Source organism: Telopea speciosissima, chromosome 8 (genome assembly GCF_018873765.1).
Source record: "Telopea speciosissima isolate NSW1024214 ecotype Mountain lineage chromosome 8, Tspe_v1, whole genome shotgun sequence".
Taxonomy (NCBI): Eukaryota; Viridiplantae; Streptophyta; class Magnoliopsida; order Proteales; family Proteaceae; genus Telopea; species Telopea speciosissima.
In genome coordinates, this window is record NC_057923.1 from 48,480,436 (window position 1) to 48,500,877 (window position 20,442).

The following is a 20,442-nucleotide window of genomic DNA, read 5'->3' on the forward strand; positions in this document are numbered from 1 at the left end:
GACGTTTCTGACACTGTTTAACTGTACATAATCATAGGCTCTGCAGTAGACTCTAGCTTAGTTTTTTCCTTTTTTTTTTAATTTAAATAAAAAAAAGATTCCTTTAAACACGTGTCAAGAATCTTTCACGCTGAGCGACAAATCGTACGGACGGTTACACTTATTAAGACGATAAATAACGAGAGAAGTTAACCCCCTCAGGCCTCACCACCACTTTCTCTTTACATTTGGGCCAAACGAGGCGGACTTATTTGGTTACCTTAAGATTTGCTTGTTCTTTAACAAACATGACCATACATACATACATACCATCATTACATACACATACATACATACATGCATTACATGCATACTTAAAATTAATTAATTGGATGATTACCTACTAATTAGAGAGAGAAAGAATATTCGCATAAACACGGTTTATGTGAGAAAGCATGAAGCATGCTTACTTGCTTAGGTTTTTTAGTTTCAATTAGGGGAGCTAATTATAGAAGGGATTAGCTTTATTAGATTACAATCTAATGACTGAGATTAAAATCGAGAAGTTTCTTCTATTAATCTAAACCGTACGATGAACAGTGTTTATTGTGTACTCGTCACAGCAGATCACAAACGTTGTCCTACAATACAATTTTAACTAGCGGTTGGGAGAGCGTGCATCATTGCAAAACGCTAGGGGGACCATTAACGGCGAAAACCCATATAATAACATCGTAACTAACGTCAGTATAACGGCGTTAACAAGTTCGTTTCCGTGACTTCCGTCGCTGAGAAGTTGAGAGTGGTTCAGTCTCTGCTCCGATCACGTGTATCATATTCGGGTCGACGGCTCAACCGCCGTATTTTAGGCTTCCAATGACTCTTTCTCCTTCTCTCTTTCTTCGTTCCTTTCTAAAATTTCTGTTAGTCCCTGTCACCTAGGCTCCTATTTATCCACTCTTCTTCTTACATCTTTAATAAAGTAATTTTCACTTCTTAGATCAGTTGTATCAGCTTGATCCGTATCAGTATCCATTGTGACCAATACCGATATGATACCAATACATATCACTGGTATCGTGATTTGAATTGATAATGTCTAATATGTATCAATATTATATCGATATCGGTTATGACCAACACATGAAGGTAAACACTTGCAGATTAAAAGTATGGGAAAAGACTTGGCAAACCATCGGGCTGTCCAACCATGTGTTTGTCGGTTTCTCTATCCTTTGTGAAACAAAATTAAAATGTGATTGACTCTAAGATGTACTTTCACCTGTTGGTACATGCAGATGATCCATTCTCATGAAATAACATCTTTACCCCAACTCATCTCGCACTCTCCATTGATGCATGACGCTACCTTGCGGAAAACGAGCGGCATGCCCAACCCTCGCCTGAAAATTACATATAACTTTTAAAAAGTCTGGAGTTATCCCAATTCTTATCGATCCAAATCAACCAATCCAATAAGGATTTTAGGATTCAGACCATTCTGACCACCCAGGTTGTACAAGGAAGTTTGAATAAATATAGAGTAAGTTTAGAAGACAACAAAAATTACCCTTTCTTCCATATTTCTGTATGTGTATATACTTTTGCCAAAATTATTTGAATACCCACAAAAATTATAAAGGTTTCATTCAAGAAATAAGTTTTCCTTTTAAATGAACTTTTTTTTTCTTTTGGTTCTAAATTCAATCTTAATAATGAATACGAATACACCATAGTATATAGTACGTTAATACTGAAATTGTAGTAGTTAATGGGTCAGGTCTTGAACACGTTATTTTTACATATTTTTCTAAACACTATAGTTTTATCACTCCAACAAGAAGTCAGGTTATAACTAGTCTTACAGTCATTTAACTTCTTTTTCTTTCTCTTTATTCCTCTCTCTCTCTCTCTCTCTCTCTCTCTCTATCTCTATTTCTCTCTCTAAATGACTATTCCCGTTTACTGTAGAAAACCAGAGGGCAACTCCGGCATTAGTTCACCCACCGGCGGTAAAGTCAATCCGCGAGATCGGTGGTTCTTTGTTATGGGAAAGCTTTTAAAACATATTTATGTTGTTGCCAAAGGTTAGAGGTGATGGTATCGTCCTTGGAGATTACAGCAAAGATTTTGTGAGATTTTGGTGGTTGGTGATGTGCATCTCTTCAATTCCTGTATGAACACACCAGATTTACCAAAAATTTAAGAGCTCTTAAATTTTTTGCCAATTCAGTTAATCCATTCTTTTTATTCTGGCTCATTTCTCCTTTTAGCCAGCAAAACAAGTATATAGACTTTTTGCCTGTATCTTCAGAGAGAGAGAGAGATCTGTTAGTTTTCCGGCGAGTGATTTTGCATCAGTTTCCGGCTTTTCATCAGTTCTTAGGAATCTCTGTTTTCTGATTAAGGGGAGATTTCATTTCTTCTTTTCCAGTTTTTTTTTCTGTTCTCCTTCTCAGAACTGTTTTTCCTCTTCTTCTTTTCACCCCTGTTCTTGAGCATCTGAGATTTTGGCGTGAGTATACTCTGGTTTTTGTCTGCAAGTTTTGGGGCAGTAACTGCAAATGGCGATGGAAGGTTTTACAGGGAAGTTTGCACAATGGGGTTTGGCGAAGAAGGGGATATAAGAAAATCGTCAATTTGCATGCAATTCTAGCTTGGAGGAAATCAGAGATTTTGACTTCACTATATCATTGCATCCAGGAAGTGAAAAAAAGGCAGGTCTTGTGAAGAACCACCGGAGTCTGGAGATGGACTTCGGTAGAGGTCTTTCAATTCCTGACGAGAGAAGGAAAGATATCCAGATTCAGGGATCCTGGAAGCCAGTGACACCGGCGGCGCAAATTCCGACGAGATTGCAACCGATCCCGGCAGAGAGGCAAGGGAGTCAGATAGGCAGGACGAATTGGCTAGAATCAATGGGATTCCCTGCTGGGTTCTGTCAAGAGACTCCTGCAAATGGGGCAGCTGCATGCGTTGATTCCATGGCGTCTCTCGCTCTGAACAGGAGGCTTAGTAATTGGGAATCGCCCATGAACTTAGCCGGAAGTAGTAGAGTCTCTGGTTCACTTGTGGACTCCTCCCATACTGAGGCTATGAGGAACGTTACGGCTGGGCGAAAAAACATTAATTTAATGGAACTCTTGGCTTGGACGAGTGGAGCTTCTGTGGCTTCTTCCAGTGCCAATCTGCAAGGGAATAATCCTTTCTTCCCAGTCATGTATTCTGCAAACAATTATAACCAGAATCAACCCGATTCAGCAGGTATGTTGCTTGCCAACCAAGATCGCTCCCTCAACTGCGAATTCTGGAATATGAGCAACTGCCAATCTCAGCCTCTGAGTGAGTTAACACAAAGCTCTTTCTCCTCTTATTACTGCTAATGCTTGTTTCTTTTTTATTTTTGTACTAATTTATTATGAAAACCTGTTTAGTTTGTCCGTTTAAATCCCTGTTGATCCAAAGTGAAAATGTAATCAGTTAATAAAAATCAAATTTTGGGATTTTTATTTAATTTGATGGTATCTTGGATAATATCAAAATGATACTGAAGGTGATAGAATGACTTACAGATGGATTTCCAGTTCATCATCACAGTTACGATCTTAATTCACTGCCCAACACAATGGCTGACTGTGTCTCGAACGGGGCTATGTCCATACCATTTGCACCAGTAACACCAGATAAGGAGCAGATAATTCAGAACCAGCCTACTGAAAGAACAGATTCATCTGTAGGTGAAAGATCGTATAAGGAACAGGATAAGCAGGAGGTTTTTGTTACTCCCAACAGGAAACCCTTGTCTTGCATGAATGAGGAGGTTGTTGAGGTTCAAAGTGAACTCTCACATCCCCTGGAGGGCACATCTTCTGTTGCCGCTTCAACCACATTAAAGGAAAACCACAACCTTGAAATGGCAGACGACAACAATGGCATTGATCTGAACAAGACACCACAGCAAAAGCCTAGAAGGAAGAAGCACAGGCCCAAAGTCGTTGTAGAAGGCAAACCCAAAAGGACTCCAAAGGCAGCAGCTCCAAAGAGGGCAGGTGACAATCAGAATCCAACAGGGAAGAGGAAGTATGTGAGGAAGAAAAACCTCAAAACCTCAGAAACTCCACCAGCAGAAGCTGTAGGGGAGTCAATTGAACAATCACCCAGTTTGACCGCGAAATCATGCAAGCGGGTGCTGAATTTTGACTTGGAAGACCAAGGAAGAGATGAACACCCCTACAAATCACTCAATAATCAGGAGGGGTTTCTGCTCAACAGTGTCGAAAGCTCTTCTTCAAGGTGGATATTTAATATGAATTCAGAATCTCAGGTCCAGAACCTAAGCAAAACAGTTGATGGTGGCTCTGGAAGCAAATCAACTGTGCTGCTTGGCCAAGGCATTGAAGTGATGGTAGAAAACACCTCAGCCGGGATTGAATATGACTGTAACTGTTCCTCGAACCAGGTGATCAAAGACTACAATTCCTTGCCTGAAACAACAGCCCCAGCTCCACAATCCACAAAGAGAGACCCACCAATAGAAAGCTCAAATTGCCTCCCAAATAACAGAAATGAAATGGAGAAACCACGTTCTAGCCTAAGCAATGGCAAAAACAGTGATCCTCTCATCCAACAGCATGCTCAAGCAGAGGGAATCAGTCGCATGGTCTTCCAAACAAGAACTACCCTTGACAACAACGAAAAATCTGGACAATCATTATTGCAGTGTGGCTCGCAATCTCTGTCAAAATGTCAAAATGATCCCAATAGCAATCTCCATGTACCATTTGTTGAGAACGAACAAGCAAGGGGATCAAAAAGAGAATACTCTCATACAATTGATAAGACAGATGCACAGACCATGAATATGAGGGGAGTCCAACACAATTCTTTGCAGGCTTACCAGGAGATATATCAAGGGAGTGGTTACCAGAGAAACAATCCTGGCGTAAGTATTCCAGAAATGTGCAAGAAAAGGAGGACTGAGAAGGCTCAATATACCACCACTCCTAGCAGTTCATCTTCTATAGCGGCAAACAGAAACGGTTGGGGACAAGAATTGCAGAGTTACCACGGAGCAGCAGACGATATGCTTGGGACAAAGGGACCAAAGAATGGAATCAGTAAATCTGGACGAGATGTGTATGAGCACTCTATGGTGACAGAGCATTGCCCAGTCCAAAAACATAGTACAGATCCACTTTTACTCAGCACGACAATCTTTGCTGAACTGCAAAGTTCTGGGTTTATGCTCAACTTTGGTCACACCGAAAGGATAACAAAGAAGATATCCAAGGGATCTACACGGGTCCGGGACTTGGCCTCCTTAACTGCAATTCCACAGAGTACCCAATTGCAATCAACCCCTCAGGAAACAGCACCAACATCAGGTGATAGGCAAGGAACTGAAATTGTTCAGAGACCACAAGCTTGTCTCGAAACCCTTGTTGCAGAGAACTACGGAAAGAAAAAGAGGAAAGGAAAAGCAACTCCACCAGTCAATTCAGTTTACTGCACCGTCAACCAAATGCATCTCCAAGAGAACAAGACTGCTACATATGATCAACACCAGCACTCAGCCACATCAAGAGGTACTTCCCTAGGCACTATCCACTGGAGCCTTCACATTCTCCAAAAAAAAATTTACTCATTTTTTGTCAGTACTATGAACTTCAATGAGGCATTTACTGCAGGTAAGTCAGGAATTCCACAGCCATACATGGTAGCCATAGATGAAATTGTTCTGAAATTGAAGCATCTAGACATCAATGGAGAAACCAACAGAATCCCATGCCCAGAGCAAAACGCATTGGTTCCTTACAATGGCAACACCACAATGGTTCCTTATGAGGGATTGTTTGATCCTGCAAGAAAACGGAAGCCACGGCCCAAAGTAGACCTCGACCCAGAGACAAATAGAGTTTGGAGGCTTCTGATGGGAAAGGAAGCCAGCGAAGGGATGGACCAAATGGCCAACGACAAGGACAAGGAGAAATGGTGGGAAGAAGAAAGGAGAGTATTCCGCGGACGGGCAGACTCATTCATTGCCCGCATGCATCTTGTCCAAGGTACAAAATAAAGCTTATTCGCATCCTCTAGCTCAAATTCCTAGTACATGCAAATGCTGACCATGCTGCATATTTCTTGCATCTAATTGGTAATTTCCCCCAGACATTTGTGATTGAACCATATGATGAACATGTCAGGCTACGATCCTTTTTGCCTGAGCCAGCAAATAAAAGATAAGAGTTGGATTATCTTCCTAGTGATGACTTGCACTATAGCAATTAATAACAATCAAATCAATACGTAAGCAATGGGGGAAGATAAGTAACGCACTACATGAAAAAAATGATATTAAGACTGAGTGTCTCACATTAAAACAATAAAAATAAGGGAAATACGTTATACATTACTAGAAAACATTTTAAAAACAGGCATTTGGAATGCTTCCAAATTTTGGTGTTAGAATGTTGAATCCAGCAAATCTCATTCAAATAATTATTTTTGGCTCATCCCATGGGCAACAGTCTAAATGGTTCTGACAATTTGAATGGTCTATTCCCACAACATAGATACCACACTTATGTATATTGCACATTCATGTTCTTGGGTAGATTTCTATCTTTAACAAGAAAATTCTGTTTTGCATAGGTGATAGACGCTTCTCCCAATGGAAAGGATCAGTTGTGGACTCAGTAGTTGGGGTCTTTCTTACTCAGAATGTATCTGATCATCTTTCCAGGTAAACATCCATTGCCAACTTATATCCCAGAATAGATTATCATCAAATTAAAGACCATTGACAATACTTATTCCTTTCCTTTCCTTTGCAGCTCTGCCTTCATGTCCCTTGCTGCAAGATTTCCACTTCAGTCAAAGAGCAATGAGAGAGCATGCTGTAAAGAAGGATTAAACACATCACTTGAAGAGTCAGATGTGTGCATTCTAGAAATGGTAGACACCATCAACTGGCATGAAACAATGCCAAGTCAGCCTGTCTGTGATCAAAGCTCTATGACGTTCCATGAAGCTGGACATATTGAAGAACGAGAAGTGGATAATAGCAATGAATCCTTTGGGAGCAATATGGGAGATGGAAGCTCAACTGACAATTCACGAGGCAAGCAGTCACCTGTTTGCAGGAGCAGTCTAGAGATGTCCCATGATTTGCTGCGAAAAAGAACAGATAGCATGACCACAAACATTGGAGGGGCAAATTTTGCAGAAGATGATAGAAGAGCACTTGAAGATGCACTTTCATCTCAAAACTCTACAGAGGCATCTACTTTCCAGATCACTGAAAGGAATGGATCATGCTCAGACTCCAACTCAGAAGCTGAAGATCTACTAACACACAGTCCATCTAAACCATCATCAGATTGCTTTGATGATTGCACTTTTACGGAGCTACTACAGATGGAAGGAAGCACAAGGTTCCAGGAGATTTACAACTGTGGAAGTGGGACTTCTTTATTTAACCTAGGCACCAAGGGCGAGCAGAACCAATTAAAAGGTATGGACTCGGACAATCATAGATCAAGCATGTTCGGGATAGACTGCTTAAAAGATATATCTGCACACATCTACCCATCCAGTTCATACCCGTCCCAAACACAAGTTCCTATCATCAAGTCCAGTACATACAGTTTGAAGGTGACCCAAGACTCGGGAATACTGGAAGTCAAGTGCCCAGATATGCTAGGAGAAGAAAGCAAATCTCCCCTGCCTTCACTTGCTTCCAAAATCACCGAGACAACACATGCCAATTTCAGTAGAAAACAAAATACAGTAGTGCCAGAGACTGTAGGTAAAACTACACGTCAGAAGGTACCATCAAGTGCTCAAGCAGAACAACCAGCTGGTCTGTATGGATCTTTAAACAAGAACCAGACACAGACATTGTATAGCTTGCAACCAGAAACTTATAGTGAGAGGAATCCAAAATCATTCAGCCATCAACAAAGAGATATGACAGAGGCATTACAGTCCAAAAACACTATGCTTGGTGAACCTAGAAACCTTGATCATACATTAGTTGAAAGGCAAAAGAGTGGAATGAACCAGGTATCAAGTTTCACAGTAGTTTCAGATGTTTTAGATGTGGAAAGGGGATGTTTAGCAGATCAAGAAAAATCCATAGAGAATAAGGTGATTCAATCAAACTTCAAAGAACAAGTTTACAACTCAGTTACTGGCACCTCAAAGAATTTGAAAGCAAAAAAGATAGAGGCAGGGAAAAAGAAGGAAGTTGATTGGGATGGTTTAAGAAAGCAAGCTTATGCAAATGTTGGGAAAAGAGAAAGAAGTAGCAATACAATGGACTCACTGGACTGGGAAGCAGTGAGATGTGCAGATGTTAATGAGATTGCTAATGCCATCAAAGAACGTGGAATGAACAACATGCTTGCCGAGAGAATCAAGGTATGCAAATGTCATTCCATCTTCCTATCCTTCAAATTTGGCAGTTGGCTGCGATAAAAAGGGCCTCAAGAAGGCTGAGTACTCTCATTATTTCTGCAGGATTTTCTCAACCGACTGGTTAGAGAACATGAAGGCCTTGATCTTGAATGGTTAAGGGATGTTCCACCTGACCAAACAAAGTAAGCCCTCGATGTAAATTTGTAAACCACCTCCATGCAAACATAGGTTCGCACACATCCCAATCTGTCATTTCAGCAGTCCATTGTTTATTCAAATGTTCTTTTGCTTGTAGGGAGTTCCTGCTGAGCATAAGGGGTTTGGGTCTGAAAAGTGTGGAGTGTGTACGGCTTCTGACACTTCATCATCTTGCTTTTCCAGTAAGTCTAGACAATAAGTGAATGATTAGTTATAAAATGCATAGGATAAAGCCAAACTTACACAATATTCTACTTTGGTATGGTTTCAACAATTTGTTTTCTCAACAAGGTCGACACAAATGTCGGACGCATAGCTGTAAGGCTGGGATGGGTGCCACTACAACCACTGCCTGAGTCACTTCAATTGCATCTTCTAGAAATGTAAGTATGGCATGCCAACCAAACAACAATACCAACTTTTCCCTAACGTGAAAATGCTAACCCTCAAATTATACAGGTACCCAATGCTGGAGTCAATTCAGAAATATCTCTGGCCAAGGCTCTGCACACTAGATCAACGGACACTGTAATTCAAGAATTCCTCTTCAGTACATTTAATTTTCATTTTGTCCATCCAAAAAAAATTTTTCATTTAGAGTTGCATGAATTTCTTATATGAATTCAAGAAGGCAACAAAAGTAATACCAAAACTAATACTGATTGAATTTGTGAAAACAGGTATGAATTGCATTATCAGATGATTACATTTGGAAAGGTACATTGTTGCATTTACTAGAGAATTGAATTAAGACTTTCCCTCACTTGTTATTAAGCATGTGCACAAGCTAATTCAGATGGAATGCTTTGAGTTTTATGCAGGTTTTCTGTACAAAGAGCAAGCCAAATTGCAATGCATGTCCAATGAGAGGAGAGTGCAAACACTTTGCCAGTGCATTTGCAAGGTTTTATATCATTCACTCTCCACATCTCTTAAGCATAAATCTTAGCCCAGATGATTAAGCATCACTGACAAGTAAGAAATCCCCTATGCAGACCATATGCTAGGCCAGGATTGTACAAGTCAAAAACACTCACAAGAAGTTCTAACATTTTGGATTGTATTTTGAAGTCAAAAAATACAATATGTAAAGTAAAACCCACCCCCTAATTCAAAAAAGGAAGGAGACCATATGATCAGGATCATTGATCAAACTGACTCATGAACTTATGAGCCAACCAAGAATTTGCATAGCCTTCTCTCTGCATGAGTGATGGAGGTCAGGAAGACTGGGTCTTCCATCTCAAAATTAATCATCTACCGGGAAACAAAATTGTGCATGAGGATAAATCAATCTTTACAGAAATGAGCCTACTAATGAATATGTTTGGATGCAGTGCGAGGTTTGCCCTGCCGGCTCCAGAGGAGAAGAGTATAGTAAGTTCAACTATACCAGTTGCAGCTGAGCACAACCCAACTTTGGGTATCAACAACCTAACAATGGGCATCAACCAAATGCCACTGGCTCTACCTGAGGCTGAGGCAAACCCACTTACGGTGACAGCGCCAGAAAACAGGAAAGAAAACAAAAACTGTGAACCTATTGTTGAAGTCCCTGCAACACCAGAGCCTGAATGTACAGAGATAACACCAAGTGATATGGAAGATTTTTTCGATGAGGATCCTGATGAAATACCAACTATCAAACTTAACATTGAAGAGTTCACAATGAACTTAGAAAATTATATGCAAGAGTGTAGTATGGAACTTCAAGAGGGAAGCATGTCTAAGGCTTTAGTTGCTTTGACTCCAGAAACTGCTTCTCTCCCTGTGCCAAAACTGAAGAATGTGAGCAGGTTACGCACCGAGCACCAAGTGTAAGTCAGCAACATCTTCCCCTCATTCATATTAATCTTCTTTTTCATCTTTTCTTTGTTTTGTTTTCATTTTTTGGTTGGTAAAAAGAAAAGAAATACCGTATTTGGTCCCCCCCTGAACATGTAGAGCTAAAATGAATTCATAATTTCATATGCGGCACTACTTCCACCAATCAATTTGGATTTGTTTCAAAACAGTACTTGTTAAAATTAAGGTTTCAGACAGACTCTGGCTAGCCAGAATAAGCCAAGACAGAGTTACAAGACATTATGCATCATCCATTTGTGTATCACAGAGCTCTGACTCCTTAGTACAACTAATCAATGATCTAATTTCCCTGGCCATTGTTTAAACTTAAAAGCAAACCTATAATCATTAAGATATTGAATATCAATAATTATTAACTAGGCATTTGCTTTCAAAAGTATATACGGTACCCACTAAGCTGTAGGGATGACTCAAATCCTACAGGATCTATACTAACTTCCTTTTCTCCCTGGTTTCAGTTACGAGCTACCTGATTCACACCATCTTCTGAAAGGGGTCAGTTATTCTCCGCTATTATGTGAAACTCTATTTGCTTACGCATAGAACTTCCTTTGCTGACTAAAATACATTTTACAGATGGACAAGCGAGAACCAGATGATCCATGTTCATACCTCCTCGCTATATGGACTCCAGGTATGCACATAATATCAAAGGTGTGAAATGGTTGCCAAGCAGCCACCCGTTGCCCATGTGCCAACAATACATCATCAAAATCAACTTTAAAGCATACTGATGAAAGCATTAAAATTGTGATTTATGACTGATTGTTGTTGTGCAGTAATATGAGGGGCCCATATTACCAGAACTACAGAAATACTATTAACAAAATAGCCATGAACAATCTGATCCAAATTATGAGATGTGTTTATTTATTTGATGATTTAATACCCTACTTTCAATATCAGGTGAAACTGCAGAATCAATTGAACCACCAAAAAGCAGTTGTGGTTCTCAAGAAGCAGGCAAACAATGCAATGAGAAGACATGCTTTTCATGCAACAGTATACGAGAAGCAAATTCCCAAACAGTCCGAGGGACTCTTTTGGTGAGGAAGACCAATAGGCCATACAAACATGAATACATGACAATAATTTTCAGTGACAAAAAAATCCAATTCAGTAGACTATTTTTAGACACTGACTGATATTTACAACACTCCATTGAACAGATACCATGCCGAACAGCAATGAGGGGTAGCTTTCCACTCAATGGCACATATTTTCAAGTCAATGAGGTAAAAACTTATAGTTTGAATCTCTGCTTACCGATAATTATAGTGTGTCAGAAACATTGGGTTGTTGAATCAGGTGGCAATTATGAAATATGATTCCCTTCCAGGTATTTGCTGACCATGATTCTAGTGTTAACCCAATTGATGTTCCAAGGGCATGGCTTTGGAATCTACCAAGACGGACTGTTTACTTTGGTACCTCCATACCAACAATATTTAAAGGTAAGAATGTTAAAACAGAAAACCTTAGTTTCCTAATCTGTGAAATAAAGTCTGGGCAACTGAATTCAAAATGCCATTTGTGCTGCTAGGTCTAACAACAGAAGGAATTCAACACTGCTTCTGGAGAGGTATGAATTAGCACAATAGTGGCACACTTGTTGCTAAAATTATCTTTAGCTTTTTGGCTGGATTCAATAATTTATAGCAAACCATCCCATATGTGCATATACACACCCATAAAAGACACAGAGGTGCAGGAAAGGCGAGGAGAATTCCTTATTCCTATTATCCATGAATTTCAATGGAAAGTTGAGAAGGATCAAGGAATCATTCCTTAATTTATTGCAGAACACCCATATAAGGTTGTAAGCTTGACTGACAAATCTTAAGATAAAAGAAAGACAGATTAACCCCCCTCCCCCTCCCCCATCCCCCTCCCTGAAATATATATATAATATATATATATATATATATATATGCAAGGAACATAGACATAGTTGAAACAGTAATATACCCTCATTCCAAATTCGACATCAACATGAATGAAATAGAACATAGACATATGAGAATAACTTATCCAGCTAGAAGTTTATGCACGATGTTGACCAAAAAATAGCTATCAACTCAAGTTCTTTCCATAGTTCAGCAACAATTTCTAGAGTTTGTCATGTAATACTTAATAAGTTATGCAAGTCTTATTAGAAATGAAAGATTTATGGTCAGAAAATAGGAAATTTAATATATTACAGAATATAAAATTGATCAGCTAAGAAAAAGATGGAGTACTCATTCCCAACCCAAACAGAAAAAGGTTGATGCTGCATGCCATCGTTAGACAACACAACTTAACCTGGACAAAAAAAAAAATTTCCTTCCCTTTTGCATGAAGACACCAATTAATTGATGACACGGAGATTTAAGTAAGAACCTAGCTTGGTTCAGTCTCAGCAAGAAGTCCATAATTGGTCAAATTTAATGCTACAAAATTTTACCTTGTCCTTACAGATTAAATAAAATCTATTTCTTTCTTTAAAATGACTCAGAATGCACCACACCCAGTGGAGGCTAAGTTATACTTTGTCCATCCACATGAAAAAATACATTATTAGACTCGTACCGTTTCTAACTTAACATGAAAATAAAATCACAAATTTAGAATTGCTGCAAGAGGACATCCACACAAGTTTGTGAATAACACAAAACACACAGAAAATAGGGTATCTAAACTAATGTATCATCACTGTTCCAGGCTTGTAGGAATGGCTTTCTCCTTTTCCAATTGTTGGTAAAATCTTGGTTTATTTAATCATTAGGACTCCCACGCTCACGAATTATCTATAAAATATTCTAAATTTCTAACTCATTTTGTAGTTTTGCCCCAGTGATGTCGAAATGCTGATTCCCTAACAATTCCAACTTTGCTTAAACTTCTGTGGACTGTTTTGTAGGGTTTGTTTGTGTGAGGGGATTCGACCAGAAAACCAGAGCGCCACGCCCACTAATGGCCAGGCTGCACTTTCCAGCAAGCAAGTTGGCTAGGGCAAAAGACACAATGAAATGAAGAGTAGGTCAAATGCAGAGTATAAAGCCAATACAAAATCCTAACTAGGATCTGTCCATTTGAAGAGCAGATCGCTGACCAACCTATTGCTGTACATCTAATGGCACCTCCTTTAACATGAGGGCATATACCAGCTGCGATGAATGCAAGTCAGTTGGAAAGAAAAGGTTGAAGGATCAAATTAAATTTGTAAAATCCCATGAGAATTGGGCTTGTAGTTTGTACATGATTAACATTATGATGATTATTTCATTTCATGCTCGAAATCGGGCCATTCTTCTGAAAGCAACCAATGTCAACAAAAATAAAAATCAAATATATTTTTCAACTTGTTCCATTTGGAGTATACATAGTACATCAAATAGCTTCTTTTGTTTCATGCTCGAAATTGGGCCATTCTTGTTTGATGTTTTTTATTATCCTAAAATGTTTGTCCATTTTAAGAATCAAGATATGAAGTTTTGCCCATTTTCTATAATGTCTCTTATCTAATCATCCACAAATTTATTGTATTCACTTAGTCATAATTGTTTCCCTCTATTACATAAGCCAAAGTGACAGACTAATAGGGATAATGTTGAAAACAGAGTCTGAATTAGTGCATGGTGAATGCATTGACATCATCATTCTGAAAATCTGGGTTTGGGCAAATAGGAGAGTCTTTTTTGGGACAGAGGGAGTATTAAATAGAACAGTCTTTTTGAGACAAAGCAAGCAACCCTGCAATGCCATTCTCAAAATCCTCCCATTACATAAAAGCAAACTAGGAATCTTGGTCTACCAAATCTAACCTCATATAACAACTACATGAAAGACATGGATTTCATAGATGTCAATGTTAATAATCATTCATCCAAAAGAACCTACTATAAGATCTACCTAAATGGAATTGACTTTTTTACTTTTACAGACATTATGGTTCCTCATACCTCTTTGTTTCCTCTCCTAAAGACAATGATCTTTATGAGACCCCTTAAAGCTCTCATCTTTTTTCACACACACACATTTCAGTCACAAAGTAAACTACTGCTAAACAGTTTGGATGAGAATGCCAACCCACCCATTTCAAACACCGAGTAAACTACCTTTAGTCTGGTCCAAGTTTGACATATCATAGCTGAAATCATTATTATACTTTTAAAAAAGGATTACAGAATTGGCGAGAGCATTATCAGGTTATTTGTAGGATAGATATGGTGAATAAAATATCTAAATTTGGAATACAGATGGAAACTCTTTGCTGGCATGTGTAATACATGAAAATATATATTTTAACTCTTAAAAGGTTATAATTACTCATGATCAATAAATAAATAAATTATTTAGCTACATTTATGGAAGAACCAAAACATTTTGACTGACCTTTTCTGATACAAAACAATTTTTGCTACATTATTCCGACAGTGGTTAAAAATTGGTGATTCGCTTTGATAAGATTATCAAGATGGGCAAAAAATTGGTGATCCACCCTAATATAATTATCAAGATGACTCATTCAAATAACCTTTTGCCTTCTTTGATACAAAACAATTTTTGCTACATCATTCTGACATGTGGCTAAAAATTGGTGATTCACCCTGATAAGATTATCAAGATGGGCTAAAAATTGGTGATCCACCCTAATAAAATTATCAAGTTGACTCATTCAGATAACCTTTTGCTTTCTCATAATACCATAACTACATATAAAACTAAACATACAATAAAAATTGAGACAAAAATTGAACAACACAAATCCATCCAAAGTAATAAATCTTTATAAATTCCATAAATATTCCCATGTATATGCTGACAACATGATTTCATATTTTATTGTAATAAAAACAGAAGATCAAAAACTAATAAATTTTTTTGGGATTATTGATCATATCTTTTTATTTAATCAAATAACTCGATCAAGAGGCAAAAACAAAGAGAAAATAAATTACAAATAAGCTAAAGAGAATTGTCTCTTGGCCTGTCAACAGCACAATGATGCATTCACTGCCATCATTTCTTGTCATCCTGTATCTAAGTTTACTTGCGACTAATAATTTGAATAGTATTCTATACCAATAAAACCTCCAGTTTAGTACTCTATACCCATAGAACCTCCAGTTACCTCTTAGTATCATATCGGTAGGTTGGAAAAAAAAGATATAATCATATAGATATATATTAGACCGTATTACTTACCAAAATTGACTCAAAAGCTTGTCAACCTGACATATATCAGTCTATGCTCCAATTCAACTACTCAAATACTTCTCTTTGATTTGTCAATCCAAATCTTCAAACAATATTAACAATGATTCAACACAAAATTCATGTTATGCTCACTCGTCATCGCTCTTGACAAGTCTTTTCCAAGCATTTAGTTAAAACTGATATTAACATTTTGGAAGTTGCATCTGTTTTGGGCATAAATGAAATGCAAACTGAAAGTACGTAATACAAATTAAACGATGAGGAATATAAATATTTAGTAATACAATAGAGCTTTAATGGACAATATTCATAATTCTTGGAGTATTTCATATACAATATTAACAAAAGCCTTCAAATCCACAAGAATTATTCTTTTATTTAATTAGGAATTCAATCATATCAACCTCCATAAGTTTTACTTGCACCCAACTATAATCTGAAGACAACGATCCATAATTTCACATAAAGTAATTTTTATGATAATAGAAACCTTAACATTAAAGTGAAAATCCAAAAACATTGAAAATAAGATCCCAACTCATATCAAATAAGCCTTACCCTAACTACTAGGTGGTTACTAAAAAATCTTGTTTTACCTTTTCCACGTTATAGATACCGAATTTAAACGATCCGTGCGTAGAAGTACAGTCAAAGGTTTAGTGTGAGAACCCCAATCTTGACTAACCATGAGAAAATTAATACAACAGGAAAATGTGGTCTAAAGCCATCAGAATCCCATAAATAGGACATATGCGTTCTTACATTCGATGTGCAAAATACTTTTTGACGATGTTTTTCAATATTCATGTCAATGTTTGTCATGTATACTCAGTATTGATTCATACACATTGTTTTTAAAATCAATATAGATACACACACTCAAATATGTAGCTCTTGTGTGACTACCACAAAACTTGGATATATTAAAGGTAAGAAAAAAAGAAAGTACTACTTGTAGTAAGAGAACTGTAATTTTCATATTGTTATTATTCATTTTCTTTTCAGTTTTTTCACTAAATCTGATAAAAATTCCAAGAAGGTGATAACTAAAAATATAAAAAGTTACTGTTTTAATTAGATACTTGGCAAATCCAATTTTATCAAGCAAGGAGAAGTTTGACAACAAACTGAGTAAGAACACGAATTTACATCATGCACCTAAACACATATAAATCACAAGTCTATCTTTACCAACTAAATAACACACAAAACAGGGGCGATGCACAATAGTTTAAAGCAGCTAAAAGTAGACACTAAAATTGGAACACAATCTATATCATTTTTTAGTCTACACAAGATAAACAGACAGAAAGGAATCATAAGAACGTTTTTGGGCTCTATACCAAGACTCAATCAATCATTTCTTTGCCAGTAAGGGGAAAAAAATTCCTCAGTGGAAGCAACAAATTATCAGAAGAAGAATCACAACTCAACGGTAGGAATCACAAAACAAAAGAAATTAAGCAAAGAACCAAACCTTAACTAAAGAAATCAAAAAAATTAAGAAAACGATGTTCTCCCCATCAGCCAATCCCCGGTGATAACCTTCCGCCCCTGAACGAACAACAGTTGATATAAGCAAAGACAGATAAAGCTTGAAATGGATAACCAAATCTTCAACTTTAGAAGATACAAAACCCTAGAATTTGCAATTTGAATGTTTACCTTTCAGCTATATTAAACACAAACAGAAGCATGATGATAACACAGAGAGACTGCTTCCATATCTTCAGAGAAATGAACCATGGATACTCACTTTCTCCCTCTAGATGAAGAACGAGGCAGTGAGAAAAAAGCTTCGGTGACGTCTGGAAAGAGAAACGAAAGATTGAAACGGTGAGAGAGGGAGGAGATACCTGAAGCTCTTCCCCGTGGCCCCTTAAATGCTTTCGTTTGCCGCCTCTTGGTCTCCAAATTCCCTCCTTTCTTCCTATTTAGTTCGTTTTAAATTTTATGGATTTTTTTCTATTTTTAAAAATTGAGACCCGTATTTACTCTTTTAAGTATATAATTTGTGATTAAAGTTACTAAAATGTCCTTAGAAAAGTACATTGCCCTTGCACTTTATGACATGTCAAATTACAAAACAAGCCCTTCCATTCTATCAAAGGAAAATGGGAAACCAACATTTGTGCTAGCTTGTGGTGTTACACAATGGTAGTATGTACTTTTTCGGAACTATGATTTTGATTGACCATGTACTTTTTCGGAACTGTGATTTTGATCGAGGGTATAATTATTTTAGAATATTTATTTTTTGGTTTGTACGCTCATTAATCTTCTTTTTCTTTTCATTAAATCCTTAAATATTGAAGCGCAAAAGAAATTAGACAATGTTTTAATCGCTAATGAAATTGTTTACGTACATATTAAATGGGAGTGAAATGAGTTACATACCTCATCATGAAACACAACATAAACTATAGCTTGAAACTTGATATAAAGCATGCAAATAACATTATTAAGCACAAGGCGCTAGATTTGCGGTCTACATAATTATTTTTTTGTTTTATCAAACTAGATTGTCTAACTAAGAATAGTAAATGCAACCTTTGAAGGGATTGAACCAAATGACCGCTATTCAAGAAGGCTTTTACGGACAAGTGACAATGTTTTAGATAAGACAACAGTGGCAACGAGTAAATGATTAGGCATTTGTTAGAAGATCGAAGTTAGGATTACAATGTTATTTTCTTGTAAGTTAAGATTGTAATCACTGTAGGTTTAATAGTCGACAACAAATATTTTCATAATATATTTGATCGAAGCCCACTACTTAAATAACTTCTCATGCTTCATTAAAATTTAACTATTTACCTTCAATTTAGAATTGACGTCAAATTGAAGTCTCATTACCTAAGCACATTCTCGGCTCTCAAAATTCAAATTTCATACTTTTAAGTTGAAGCTACCTTCCTATTGGTTGTCATAATTAAATTAAGAAGACAGTATAATTAACTCTTAATTCCCGATTTGCACGACTGGATTTTATGAAGCTATATTTCAGTTGGTGCCAATTTGGAATATTGATTATACAAAAGATATTAAGCGTAAGAAACTATTTTTATTTTTCATCAAAAAGCTTTACTTTGTTAAATCCTCATCTTATAATAAGGGTTCTTTCGAATATTATTGAGTTTCTTTTGCTAGTTGTAAAATAGTAAATAATGTATAAGTCAAGTATATCTTTTAGTTTTAATATTACTAAAAGATACGAAATCTTTTTTACCATCCATCTAAAAAGAAAGACAAGTTAATCTAACCCTCAAAGTACATATGCTTTCTTGCAAGTCCAAATCCATAATTAAAGGGAAAATATATCCGATAAAATCCAATGACCAATGGTTATTTAGCCCTCTCTCATACCAACAAAATAAGCATAGAAGCTTGGGATAAAATATGTTATGCCTCTGCAGGGATTGCTATTAAAAATAATATATGAAACAATTCTATTCAATTAGTTTTTTCATAACCTAAACAAAGACTAAAATTTAGGAAAATTACAATCGCAAAATTAATTTTAGTTGCATAATATGGATGACGACATAAGTTTCAATGGAAGTTGGGGATTCTCTAAAATTCTAGTGGAAATGCTACCTAATAGTGATTCTGAAGGAAATGGGCTAACAGACTAAACAGGGATTAGTGTTTACTTCCCCGCCCCCCACCCCACCTTAATCTTCATTTCTTATTTGTAATTTACCCTGATTTATATGTGGACCCCCCATAGGAATGTTGAATCTTTAGCCCATTGACTATGCTAGCAAAGTAGAATTCAAATATGGCCAATGGGAGTCGAGTTTGAGAAACTTCTTTACAAAACCTATATATAGTTCGGATGGCATTTTTTGAAATAACTACATATTCTTGGGGTAGAAGTGTATAAAGTACAATGCCAAATTTTTTATATTATGCCCATAAAAGGGATTGAACATGAGTAATATAATACACCAAATATCGTATCATACAATCTAGACAATGTGAACACATAAGATAAGCAATAGCGGTATATCTTCCAGAATCCAATGAAATTATTGTTAACATACCAAATAAAGGGAGAATCACAAAAATCAAGGCACAATGATTTTTCCAAAATGGGATTGTACAGTTTACAATCTAAAATTGGGTCGCAACATTGGAATTCCCCCATCACTTTAGCTATTACACATGATTGATTAGTTGTTATACTTAATTTGAATCAAATAATAATTCCAATATAGTTGATCATTTTGGTATATAAGGGATTCAGTTCTCTTCCAGGCTTCATAGCATATGCTAGCGCATCCCTATTTCTATCTCTCCCCTACCACAATAAGAGATAGATATGTTAAGATGGAGTAGATAGATAGACATAGGGAGACACTAACCTTCGATACGCAGTTTGGCACCGTTCTTTCTCTCATTACTTAAATAGAAGGTACTTAAGTATGAACAAGAAAGGCAATAGTTGTATCTACTAAAGAAACGCCTGTAATTATTCTAGACATGACAAATAAAGGAAAAAAACTCAAAAACAATGCACATTTGTTTCCCTTTGTAAGAGAACACATAAATTATAACCTAAATTGGTTCAAAATATTGAGAATCTAAGATTAATTAGTTACTTGTTATATTTTATTTAAAAAATCTCATAGAATTATTGTGGACATGAAAAATAAAGGAAAAAAAAAAAAAAAAAACCACAAAAACCAATGCACATTGATTTACCTTGGTAAAAGTTATAAATTATAGCCCAGTTGGATGAGAATATTGAATCTCTAGTACTATGGGTATCATAATCCA

At 36.8% G+C, this 20,442-nt stretch overlaps 2 protein-coding genes and 1 long non-coding RNA gene across 5 annotated transcripts; 2 read left to right on the forward strand and 1 right to left on the reverse strand.

The window, feature by feature from the left end:
• Positions 1-2,449: 2,449 nt before the first annotated feature.
• On the forward strand, positions 2,450-5,107 carry LOC122672390 (the record flags this gene model as incomplete). The annotated part of the gene is made up of 2 exons (XM_043869872.1): positions 2,450-3,321; positions 3,552-5,107. Coding segments are annotated over exons 1-2 (2,148 nt in total), but the record flags the coding sequence as incomplete, so codon positions are not given.
• LOC122670611 (transcriptional activator DEMETER-like) lies at positions 5,064-13,810 on the forward strand. Of its 3 annotated transcripts, XM_043867552.1 has the most exons (19): positions 5,064-5,564; positions 5,667-6,041; positions 6,628-6,718; positions 6,810-7,878; positions 8,011-8,397; positions 8,497-8,576; positions 8,690-8,774; positions 8,884-8,975; positions 9,052-9,120; positions 9,273-9,309; positions 9,414-9,496; positions 9,930-10,409; positions 10,917-10,953; positions 11,035-11,092; positions 11,365-11,504; positions 11,628-11,693; positions 11,798-11,912; positions 12,002-12,040; positions 13,361-13,810. In XM_043867552.1, exons 1-19 carry the CDS (start codon positions 5,129-5,131, stop codon positions 13,471-13,473), a joined length of 3,852 nt encoding a protein of 1,283 aa, XP_043723487.1. In that variant the 5' UTR covers positions 5,064-5,128; the 3' UTR covers positions 13,474-13,810. The 3 variants fall into 3 exon arrangements, with proteins under 3 accessions (XP_043723487.1, XP_043723485.1, XP_043723486.1); XM_043867550.1 differs by having other exon boundaries at positions 6,810-8,397; XM_043867551.1 differs by having other exon boundaries at positions 5,700-6,041; positions 6,810-8,397.
• LOC122670612 lies at positions 6,111-17,507 on the reverse strand. The gene is made up of 3 exons (XR_006334233.1): positions 17,326-17,507; positions 17,138-17,214; positions 6,111-6,196 (listed from the first exon to the last, which is right to left on the reverse strand). It is a non-coding gene; the product is annotated as an uncharacterized LOC122670612 (long non-coding RNA).
• Between the last annotated feature and the right edge of the window lie 2,935 nt (positions 17,508-20,442).

What these genes read in the sequence shown, in the direction of transcription:
- LOC122670611 (XM_043867550.1), top strand. Translation starts at nt 5,129, where the DNA reads ATGGTGACAGAGCATTGCCCAGTCCAAAAACATAGTACAGATCCACTT. An exon ending in AGATGATTACATTTGGAAAG is followed by an intron (nt 9,310 to 9,413) that starts GTACATTGTTGC and finishes AGTTTTATGCAG; the next exon opens with GTTTTCTGTACAAAGAGCAA. An exon ending in CCTCGCTATATGGACTCCAG is followed by an intron (nt 11,093 to 11,364) that starts GTATGCACATAA and finishes TTTCAATATCAG; the next exon opens with GTGAAACTGCAGAATCAATT.